At 52.9% G+C, this 11,735-nt stretch overlaps 1 protein-coding gene across 4 annotated transcripts in view; it reads left to right on the forward strand.

Moving 5' to 3' along the window:
- Positions 1-10,630, forward strand: part of DUSP8 (dual specificity phosphatase 8) — a 45,898-nt gene extending 35,268 nt beyond the window's left edge. For all 4 annotated transcript variants that reach the window (XM_042038221.1, XM_042038219.1, XM_042038220.1 and 1 more), the window contains 4 exons: positions 1,767-1,933; positions 3,144-3,303; positions 3,481-3,604; positions 4,003-10,630. In XM_042038221.1, coding sequence (XP_041894155.1) covers positions 1,767-1,933; positions 3,144-3,303; positions 3,481-3,604; positions 4,003-5,107 — 1,556 coding nt within the window. In that variant the 3' untranslated portion in view covers positions 5,108-10,630. The remainder of the gene's footprint in view (positions 1-1,766; positions 1,934-3,143; positions 3,304-3,480; positions 3,605-4,002) is intronic.
- Positions 10,631-11,735: the final 1,105 nt, after the last annotated feature.

Here is an 11,735-nt window from a genome sequence, read left to right on the forward strand (position 1 = left end):
GCCTCCTGCTTTTGCTCTGATTTAATGTCCCACTTGAGAGGTGATGTCATTTCAGAGGGAGCCAGAGAAAAGGAAGTGCTGGAAAAGATAAGGTACTTTAACTCTACTCCTTCCGTCTTGACTGGGTTTTGAAGCTGGGAGCTGTGTTAGCTGCCACACAGGAAAAGACAAGACAGGGGAGGAAAGAGGTTTGTTGAAGGACACCTTCCCCTTGGGTCAGTGGGAGCTGACACCAGGAGGTGCTGAGATGGAGTGTTATGGAGGACCTTGGATGTTCCCAGGTGGTGTGAGCATGATTTTGTGCACTGCTCTGGCTTCTCCATCACCTTCATCTCACAGACATGTCAGGTGGGTTGTCTGCAGCACCAGTCATGCCTCTCCAGAGTGTAGGTGCCACACCAGCAGCCAGAAAGGTGCTCCAGGACGATCAGCAGAAATGTTGCCAAAGTGCTGGAGAAAGTAAATTGAGAATATGCCAAGGCTGGCCTGCTTCTGAAGGGGAGAGAGACTAGCTTGTTAAAAGGTCTTGTTCAGCTGTGGAGATGAGCCAGGGTTTCTCATGATGCTCAGTCCAGAGACTTGGGCTTTCAAAAGGATCTCCTGGGAGCGTCCTGGTCCCTTTGACAGTCAAAGGCAGTTAAGCCCCCAAGTCCTCTCTGTCCTTTGGGTGATGTCAAGCTGCATCTGCTCATTCACATGGCTGGGAAAACCTCAAGGGAGACTTGAGGCAGATATGACTCAAGCTCCTCTCCATTGCATGAAGCTGCCACCCAGATGTCCTCAGCTGGAGGGGAGTGAAGTTAGGCCACTGCTAGCCAGACCTGGCTCTACCCTGGAGTACGGGATCAGCGAGTGAGAGCAAATCAGGATCACCAGTGGTCTTATGCAACTGTGCAGGACATGCAACAGCACCAGGGGTTTTCCAGCTCCCCTTGCTGCCCACTGTGCAAGCAGGGCAAGGCTTGCAGCCCTGCTCAAGCTTTCAGGACTGGCTTCAGGCTTTTGACCATGCCAATCACTGTGACAATAGCTCTGGCTGTCACATGCCAGCTCCTGCAACTTCAGCTGGGGGTTTTCTTTCAATATTGGGCTTCAAGATGCTCAATCTGAGTGTGACTGCCCAGCAACTTGGTGCAGTAAACTGGATGCTGCTTGCTGTCACATTCAGTAGGATCAGAGCATGAAAAAGAGCAGTGGCCTGCAGGTACCATTATGCCACCATGGTGTGGCAGAAATCATGGGCTTGGCAGGGCTGGGCAGAGGGGGCATCTCTCAGAAACCACAATGTGTAAGTGTAGCCAATGCAGCAAGGCTTGGGCTGACCTCCCAGACCCCAGGAGCTTTGCATCTCAGTGGGCTTGCTTGTCGTCATCTTGCCCTGATGGATTTTGCTATTAAAAGGTGACCCTGTCCTCAGAATAGTAGGGAGCCAAGAAAAGGACTGTCTTCCTGTTATTTGTCTGAATGAAGCTGAGAAGAGCCAACTTCATTGGAGATGGTGTGGGATGTCTCACACGTGCATTAATATCCAGCTGCGATGGGAAAAATCAGAGCTGGGTCTCCATTCCTTTCTCCGTGTGTGTGTCATGGACATCACAATGTATCTGCACTGGTTAGTGGTGGCTGGTGGCTTGTTGCTTCTCGAGTCTCTGTTCTCAGTGCTGCAGGGTTATCACCACTTTGTCCCCAGCCTGGTCCTCGCGGTGCCAGGTACTGATGATCTCGGCCTTGCTGCTACGAGCTCAATGTCCCCATTTTCTCCACAGGAGGCTTTGCCACCTTCTCATCCTGCTTCCCAGGGCTCTGTGAGGGGAAGCCAGCTGCCATCCTGCCAATGAGCATCTCCCAGCCGTGCTTGCCTGTGGCCAACGTCGGCCCCACACGCATCCTGCCACATCTCTACCTGGGCTCCCAGAAAGATGTCCTGAACAAGGTACAGCCCTGTCGTGGGGATACGTCTGCCCTGTCCCATTGGGGACCCCAGTCATGCAGAGGGGTGAAAGTATTAAGGACTCCTTCCCAGCGGGAAGACCACACAGCTCCCTCGTAAAGGTGCCAGAAAGGCTGTGCTGTGGTGTCACACCAGGGAAGGAATTTTGTTTAAAGGAAAAGTAATGATGAGAAGAAAGACCGAGAGAAAGAAAGAGAGGAAGAAAGAGAGAAAGGAAGAAAGAGAGAAAGAAAGAAAGACAGAAAGAAAGAGAAAGGAAAGAAGGAAGGAAGGAATTGCAGTTAAAGTGCTGCCAGGCATCTGCCTACTGCAGTCATGAGGGAGCCAGCCAGGCGTCCTCATCCAGGGCAGGCAAGGAGGGAGAGGGACCATGACACCAGAGGGGAGTTGGAGACAGAAAGGAGGGAGAGAGAAATTATGTACAGGGAGTAGAAGGAAATGAAAGAGAAAAATGACAGGAATGTGAGGCTGGGAGCTGGGCTGGCTCCATCAAGCCTGCTGGAAGGGCAGGAACCGGCCACTGGAGAGCCAGGGCCAAAATTCTGGGGCTAAAATCCTGAGGAGCCAATGCCAGGCAGAGAAATTGATGGTTTCCTTCCCTCCCCACCTCCTTGGAGGGTTTTGTTCATCTTTTGGAACTGTTTTCTGCCATCCCGACAATGTGGCCACATGCTTGGAGAAGAGAAGCATTGCCCACGCATGGCCTCCGCACTTGACCTCACTCTGTTCCCTATGGATAGAGCATCTTCTGGCCACATTGGTTAACATAGGGTGCTACCAGTGACTCACTCCACTCTGTTGGTGAGATGTCTCCTTTCTCCTTCAGCTGATACTTTCACAGCTTTCAGACAGAGTTTTGCTAATTTTCTTTCTTGTGTTGTCCTATTCTTCTCATACTGGGGTTCTTGGGTTTTCCCCTCTGGAACCCCTTTCCAGTTATCTTTGGCCTTGATTACTTTACTTGGACCAAAATAAATATCTGCTGAGGTTCAAACCTGTGTCATTTAAGTTAATACAACCTTTCAACTGGTCTCTGCTGTATTATCATCACCTAGGCCAAGGCAGCACTAGGAGACCCACAGGAGAAAATGCTGGGATGGGAAAAGGCAGGGAGTGTGCATGGCAAGACAGGTCTTCAGTACGTGGTGCTGTCTGAACTCAGCTGATCGTTTGATGGCTTCTTTCCCACCAGGACTTGATGACACAGAATGGGATAAGCTATGTCCTAAACGCCAGCAACTCCTGTCCCAAGCCAGACTTCATCTGTGATAGTCACTTCATGCGCATTCCTGTCAATGACAACTACTGTGAGAAGCTGCTTCCCTGGCTGGACAAGTCCATTGAATTCATCGGTGAGCTTTTCTTACAATGGTTGCAAAGCCTCCAGTTCTCAGCCTTCACAACCTGAACTCTTCTTCTGTCCTCCCTGGTCTTGTCCTCTCACACAAAGGCACTGAGGTCTGGGGAGGGAGGCTAGAGCCATTTTGCTCACCATCACTGTTCTCTTTATTTCCTCTGCCATGCTCCAGACAAAGCTAAGGTGTCCAGCTGCCAGGTGATCGTGCACTGCTTGGCTGGGATCTCCCGGTCAGCCACCATTGCCATCGCCTACATCATGAAGACCATGGGTATGTCATCAGACGATGCTTACAGGTGAGTTTTCCCCTGAGGGTGGGGGGGTTATGCCAGTACGCTTCACTCCAGAGAAGGAAAGCAGGCTGAGCCCAGAAGGAGAGGGTCAGGGCTCCGTGAAGCTCTGTCTTGCCTTGACTGGGTCCCAGTAAAACCAAACTAAACCAAACCAAACCAAACCTCCACTCATAAAGTGCATGCAATGAGGAATGGTTGGGAGTAATAAAAGGGAGTGGGGAGGCAATCCCAGCTCTAATCCTGCGGCATCCTGAGGCCCCATGGTTCCCCAAGACCCTTTTCTTTGGAGGGTCTGGTCAGAAGGTTCTCGATGATGCCTCTTCTCCCCTAAAGAGGCTGAGAGAGTAGGGTGGCCCACCGAAGGACCAAGCACCAACGGGGCTGTCTGTGCCTCTTGGCAGGTTCGTTAAGGACCGTCGCCCATCCATCTCGCCCAACTTCAACTTCCTGGGCCAGCTCCTGGAGTACGAGAGGAGCCTGAAGCTCCTCAAGGCCCTGAAGTCAAAGGGTGACCGAGGCGAGGGGGATATGCAGCAGGACCCAGCAGAGGTGGCTGAGGGCAGCCGGCATCCCCTAACACCTACCTCAGAGAAGGCCGAGGATGTGCCGAGGAGCACCGGCTCGGTGTCCCCCACCAGTGACCCCGAGCGGCAGGGCGGGACCCCGAAGGTCCTGTCTCCCACCACCCTGCAGCAGGGCCTCAATGGCTTGCACCTCTCCTCTGAGCGCATCCAGGACACCAACCGCCTGAAACGCTCCTTCTCCCTGGACATCAAGTCTGCCTACTCCCCCGGCCTGCGGCAGGACCCCCCTGGGCCCCCTGGACCCGGGGAAGCCCCCAAACTCTGCAAGCTGGACAGCCCCTCGGGCTCGGGCAGCCTCAGCCCCTTCTCCCCGGGGGCGGACAGCCCCGACCGGCCCGCGGGGCCCGAGCTCCTGCTGGAGGCCAAGGTGAGGCAGCGGCGGAAGCACCGGCACCCGGCGGGCTCGCCGGCCCACGGGCTCAGCCTCAACGTTGGCGGGACCTGCGGCACACGTAAGAGCCCCGGCGCCGAGGACGGGCTGCCCCCGCGGCTCAGCCAGCCGCCCACGGCGCCCGGCGCCACCACCGCCACCGCTGCCTGGAGCGGGGTGCACCTGGAGTCCCCCAGCACTCCGTCGGGCGAGGCTGGCTGGTACTTCGGCAAGGACTCCGGCAGCAGCGGCGGCGGCGGCGGCAGCGGCGGGGCCCTGTTTCCCAGCGCCGGCCCGTACCCGCCGCCGTTCGGCTGCGGCGCGGTGGCGGCTGGATGCGAGATCAGACTGAGGGACAAGGCGCGGGCCGAGCCGCGGGACGGGCGGCACAGCTGGCATGAGGAGGCCGGCGCCGAGAAGCAGTTCAAGCGGAGGAGCTGCCAGATGGAATTCGAGGAGACCATGTCCGAGGGCAGGGCTCGGGAAGAGCTGGGCAAAATCAGCAAACAGTCCAGCTTTTCGGGCAGCATGGAGATCATCGAGGTGTCCTGACACTCACCCGGGGTGCCTGGAGACCTGGGACGGGGCTGGGGCGGGGGGATATTTAAGCTGGGGGGAGCGGGAAGGGGGGCGGTGGGGTCGGGGGTTGTATTTATACTTGCGCGTGCATTTTCGGGAGCGCAAGCGCTGAAACCGAAGCGAAGGTGGATGAGTCTTTCCAGAGTCGGGAAACACAGTGGCGGATGCTTAGTGTCCCTCCTGCACTCGCCCTGGTCCTTCCCGCCCATCCCCAGGGCACCCCAGCCCTCGGAGACCCGAACTCAAAATTTGCGCCTAAAACTCAAGTGGGAAGAGGCAGGGGTTGCAATTTTGGCTGTGGTGATGGGGCACAGCACCTGGAGGGGGGACCACAGATGCCCCTTCCCTGCACCCTGGTGCACTAAACATGCTCCCCTGTGTTTCTCTGGCTAAATATCCTAAAAATGCTGCACTGGAGCAGCCCTATACATATATAAATATATATTATATATAATATAAAGAAAAAAAAAAAAACGAAAACACACACACAGAAGAAAAGGTTAATGGTTTTACTGCAATTTTTATTGAGACGTAAATAATATTTCAATTTTTTTGTTTTGTTTTTAATTTATTGAAGCTGTTCATTCTGGCAATGATTTGCAGACAATGTGGGGCGGTACTTTCAGCTCTATTTTTACTGTGTATGGTATTTAAATCTGAAATACGAGTTTCTAAGCAATATCTGAGGCCTGTGGCTCCTTCTATAGTTACTGTCCACAAAACAGATTTCCCCCTTCTCTCTGGGCATACCAACAAGGGGACAGGAGACTCTTCTGGGCACTTTTTCTAGAAATGAACAAGTAAACGAGCAAACTATAAAACCTTCTTATGACACAAACTGAGCCAGAAAACTCTTCTGGAAGCTGCTGCCTCTTCTTCCCACCTTGGTCTCTGTTTGTTTCTCCTCATCTCCATCCCAGCCATTACCACCATCCCAGCCATCATCCCATCTTAGGCATTGGCCCCATCCTGGCTGTCACCCAATTCCAGCCATATCCCCTCCACTCCCCTCCTTTCGGCTGCCCATCCTTGCTGGAGAGGGAAAGGTGGGAGTCGCCTGAAGTGGATGGAAGGCTGCAGGATGTCACCTCCAGCTGCATGGGGAAGGTGTCGGAAGCTGCCACAGCAGAGGGAGGGATGGGAGGCTGGTGGTAGTTGGGATTTCTTGTTGGGAGGTGTCTTGCCTGCCTGTCCCAGCGCCTCAGCTCCCCCTCACCTCAGCTACCTTGCTTGGGAAGTACGGGCACCACTTTCCCTTTGGGAGCGGCTTCCCACATCCTTTGTTTTACATCTGAGAAACTCGGGGAGCGTGTTTGCAGGTGCTGGGACTCCCCTGGTCCTCTTGCCCTCCAGGCCAGCTCCCCTCCATCCAGCGAATGATAAGTTGTCCAGACATGAAGCTCTGCAAGCACATGGAGGGGCACAACTGACTTACTTTCAGAGATGGTTGGCTGCTTCCTCCCATCTGGTGGGAAGCCAAGCTCTTGCCCCCAAACCCCAATGTCAGGATTGCTGAGAAGCTGCTTTCTGAAGCTGGAGGCACTGAGCTGCCTCCACTGCAAAGCACATCTCTCCCTGCAGCTGTCTTTGCTTTCTCCCTTGTCTCGCACTAGTTTGCAAAGCTAATACCTCAGGGGTCTGTGTTTGTGCATGTCTTTGTCCTGTGTCATCCTTGGAGTGTTGGTTTTTTTCTTTTCTGGGTCCACATGGTTTCTTTCCCTTTCCCTTGTTCCTCCTCTTGCCATTCGTTTCTATCTTTAAATCAAACTACCCGTGACAAAACCAAATGATCTCAGGTTTAAAACTGAACATAAAGCAGAGGCGTGAGGAGCTGCAATCACACAAGGAGGGGCTGCTCGCTTCAGCTCATTGCTTCCTCAACCACCTCTGTGTTCGCAGTTGAGGCAAGTCTCCCTGGAGACTCCTTGCTCTCTTCGGGCTTTAGTTTTTCTGGTTTTCCATGGAGCTATTTGGTGAGATGCTGGGGACCCCCACATGCTCCTGACTGGTTCCCCGAGGTGTGGCAGGGAGGGATGGGGGTGGTTGGAGAGCCAGGGACCCCCTGCTCCTCTCCCCACATCACTTTTGATGAGAGTGAGGGATCTCATAGTCAGTCCTCAAAAGCCTACCACCCCCCATCACTTCCTCCAGCAACCACCTCAAACCTGCTCAGTGTTGCCAACCTGAACATGCTCTCTTCTCATCATGAAGCAGTGATGATGCTATTTTCTAAGCTCCCTTTCTAGACTCCAAAAGGCATTTAGGTCCATCCTGTAAGCCAGGCAGCCATTTCAGGAGCTCCACTTGCAGCAGGTTATCCTAAGTAGGCATCAATGTCAAGTCCAAGGAGGGAGAAGAAAAAGGCTTCATCCTCCCTCTGGTACCTCCTCACTGGGCAGAATGTTAGTGTCACCTGCCTCCTGTCCAAGGAGTGCTTCTGGTCCTCCTTCCCCTTCTGCTGCCTCCAGGGTTGGTTCCAGCATGGACTTACTGAGCTCAGGTCAGGCAAGTTGCTGGCAGGAGCTGGTTAGGTGTAGCTTTGAGCAATGGAGAGAGGCTTAAATTACTTCCCAAGGGATGTAATAGAAAGGACAACAGGTGGGCACAACCAGGTGGGGAGATGAGACAAGCACTAGCAAGCTCCCATCTAATTCCTCCTGTTAAGTGACACAGTGTGTTGCAAGGAGAAAAAAGCAGATGGAGCAAGTCAGGAAGGAGAGGGTGCATGTTGTAAATGAGACTCTGAATGTCTGCAAAGAGGCAGATACGTGGTTTGCTGTTTGTCATCTCCACTCTGCCATTGCCTGGATGCTCCTGAGACATGTTTGAGGTTTTACACACTATGGACTCCTCTCTCCTCTGAAACCACAGCAAAGATAAGTATATTTTAAGGTTAGTAGATTATAGACATTCATGACCCACCTCTGTAGCCTTATTTTGATGTCTTTTACATTCATCCCTCTTGTTTACATTGGGCATGTGCATCAGAAACCCTCATATATACAGTATTTTAAGTCGATATCCAGAAAATAAGTCTTGATGGAGCAGCCCTGCCCAAGTGTCTCCTGCCCATCCTGACCCAAAGCCAGCAAGGTCACCAAGTGGCTTGCAATTGACTTAATTTTTTTTTTTAAATCAAACTGTCTGATAAACCACTTTGTCCATGAGTCAGAGAGCTGTGAGTTGTCATGAGGACAGATGTGCCAGGTGGTAGTCCTCCACATCATCTGTCAGCCAAGTCTTTTTATGGGCTCTCAGCTTTGGGATGACCCATCCCAAAGCCTCACTGGAGCCAAAAATCACCTTTCCATGCTGATCTGATGAGAGCACATTCATTTGTAGGGATCTACAGAGGCGGGAGTGTGAGCAGAGGAGAGGAAAGGTCTGTTCTAGCAAAGGAAGGAACCAACAAAGCTGCTGAATGTCCAATGGCAGTGGCAATGCCTGAGCTTTTCACGACATGAAGGACTGAGCAAACCACAGCTCTCCTTCAGACTAGGAAGGACATTTTGCTCCTTTCCCTCCAGTCTCTGCCTGTCCTCCAGGCTGAACCTCCCAGCCACCTCCTTCCTGGCTGAGCAAAGCTGGCAGGAGGGCAGCGATCAGGTTGGCAACACTGAGCCAGAGGCTTGGGTCAGAGCAGGCTCGTCCCTGGCCTCAGCAGCAGCGTCCCCAGCCCCTGCTGCTTTCCCAGCCCTTCTCTTTGTCTGCTTGTTTCTTTGGATGTCCATCCCTGTTACATCTGCCCCTTAGGAGACAATGCCCTTCAGAAACCCCTCCTGCTGTCCCCTCTCCCCTTCCATTCTTAATACTAATGATAATAAGCTATCAGTGTTGTCATTGCAATCTATGAATGATAGATTTGAGTATTTATGATTATTATTATGATTATTATGGTTATGATTCTGTACTTTTTTGCTTCTTACTCTTTGTATGTTGCTCTTTGTTTCTCTGTTGTGAATAAAAGCAAGGCCCCATCTCACCTTCTCTCTGCTCCCCGCAGCCCGGCTGTGGCTGACTTGGCACAGCTCCTGGCTGCCCCAAGCCTCAGGAGGCAAACCCTTGTCAGAGGAGCTGGAGGGAGGTGCTTCCTAAGGATATAAAGGCACCCAAACCCGGGGCAGATCCATTCTCTTAACTCTTCCCTTCCCTTCCTGCAACTCCTCTCCCCCGTACAGGTTCTTGCTCATTTTTGCAAGAGGCAGGAACCCACTGGCACCAACAACAGAGGGTTAAATGGCAAAAGCTTAAAGCTTTAAGAAGCATTGGCTAGGCATCCAGTTCGTGGAATCAGCTCCCTCCAGGTCGTGGTCCTCTCACCTTCTTCAGCTGGCTGCACCTGCAGGCTCCATCTTCACCCACAGGGGCTTCTTGCTCTGGCATCCCAGCTCCTTTGAAAAGCTGCCCTGCTCAGTTGAGCCCAGGGCACTGGCTGCTGCTTTGGCCACATGCCCTGGGCTTCCTGGGCTTGAGTGTCCTCCTCGTGCTGGTAGTTCCCCTGCCCAGGGACAGCACAGCCTGGGGAGGGCACATGGCCAGTGCCAGCGCAAGCCCGGTGGCAGAGCCACAGGAAGACATGTGAGTAGCCTCTGGTACCTGGAGGGATTTCGAAAGGGGCTGGGAATAGCTCCCAACATGGGATTTGATATGGTCTTTATCAAACACTGATAAATTGTGATGTCATGAGCAGACAGAGGCAGGTGCTGGTTTTTTGCACCCATTGCCTGTGCTCCTTGTACAACCTGGAGGTTTTCAGGTGACTGTAAGGTGTAGGAGGAGACATTAGGGGAAGGGAAGAGGAACCCCATCTGCACCATGGTACGAAACACTCCCTGTACTGCGTCAGCCCCATGAAGAGTCATTTTAATTTGCGGGGTTTAACACTGCCCTTCTCCAAGTGGCCCAGGCACAGTTTCTTGTCTCTGTCATGACTTTGCTTTGTCATGGGTTGGGGTCCTTCTCATCATGCTGTGCTGAACACATTTCCAAGGTTGCTCTGAGACCACACTGGAGAGGAGAGAGCTCAGGTCTCACCCCTCTCTTGGGGGACCCTGGTAGATCTCTGTTGGGGTCCTGGTCCAGCATCACCCTTCCTACCTCACCTGCCTTTGGAGCAGCCGTGGACAGGGAGGGAGCAGGCAGGTTCCAGCCATGCCGGGACCGAGCCTCTTCTCCCTTCCTCATCCCTGCAGGATCAGACCCTTCCTCAGCAAGCACAACACAGAGAGGGGGTCTGTACCCACCCTGGTGTACCTGGGGACTCCCAAGCATGGAAGAGAGGGTCTGGCCACCAGCCCCACCACACTCCCTTCCTCGCTGTCCAGCTTTGGCCAGCGCCAGTGTCGGACCCGGGGAGACATCCTGCCCCTTCCTCGTCTTTATTTATTTATTACCAGAGGCTGTAAACAGCAGTGCTTTTCTACCCTCTACTTTCTTTTCCTTTCTTTTGTATCTTGGAACAATGTGTTGTAATAAATACCCGAATAGGTGTTTTAACAGCTGGTGTCAGCCTTGGTTTTTGAGGGTCAGACCTTCTCAGGATGGGGCTCTTTGGGAGTTTGGGGAGGGCAATGGACCTTTGGCTGCAGTGATGGGGCCTAGAGCTGGTAGAGAGCTGGATATGGAGCCAGACCTGGACACAGACAGACCTGGATGCACAGCAACACCCGTGTCTATAGGGCCCAGCAGCTGAAAGCTGCAGCTGCACTAATTCAAAGCAGAAATAAGGCTCATGGCTGAGAGAGTAGTGGCATAAAAATTAATTGGGGCATTCATGGGCTCTCAGACTGCAAACCACCACTCTAGGGGCTCTGAAGCTGTAGTCAGGTGCCTAAGCATCCCAGTTGTAATGGAAAGGACTGTCCCAGCCCTGCTCCAGGTGGAGATACACACGTGTAGGGAATGGTACAGATCGCCAAGCTAAAGAGCACAAAGACATGGAGTTTTTGCATTGAAATATACTATCGTTTTTATTATTATTACTATTATTATCATTATTGTTATTATTTTGCTTCCCAGCTATGCTCTGCTCCCACCTTGCTCCTGACATAATAGCTGCATGTAGCCACAGGCTTGCTGGGCACTACAGCTAAACCCTATAAACATTCCCCGCTCACCCATGGCCAACTGAGCCATGCTGTGCTCAGGGGGCAGCTGGTGGGTGCCAAGCAGCAGCCCCATTTTGGCTGGACTTGCTCAAGTGGAAGCTGGTGGAGGCATTTCCCTGCTCCCCCCCCTGCAGCAGGTTTTCTTTGGAGGGAGGAGAAGGCGTGAGCAAGCTCCCTGCAGTTCTGGCTCCAGAAAGCCTCAGCACTTATTGATGTATACACAGAAGGGACATCCATCCTCACAGCTGCTTTCCTCAAGCTGGGCTAAATCCCCTGGTCTTTTATAAATCCATTCCCCTTATCCAGCTGCAATTGCTGGGTGTTTTGTAAAGCTTCTCAAAACTACTGCCATCACCTGCTGCTGGGGTAGAAGCTCAGTGTGAAGTTTTGGCCTCCTGTGCATCTGACACCACTAGCAGCTCCAGAGAGGCTCTTTGCATGTCCTCCTCTCTCAACCACTTGTTGCTGTGCGTGACATGGGAAGGGACAATTAT

The sequence above is a fragment of the Corvus kubaryi genome, unplaced genomic scaffold (assembly GCF_017639235.1).
Source record: "Corvus kubaryi isolate FWS band 111438036 unplaced genomic scaffold, C.kubaryi_AGA036_p1.0 37392, whole genome shotgun sequence".
Lineage (NCBI taxonomy): Eukaryota > Metazoa > Chordata > Aves > Passeriformes > Corvidae > Corvus > Corvus kubaryi.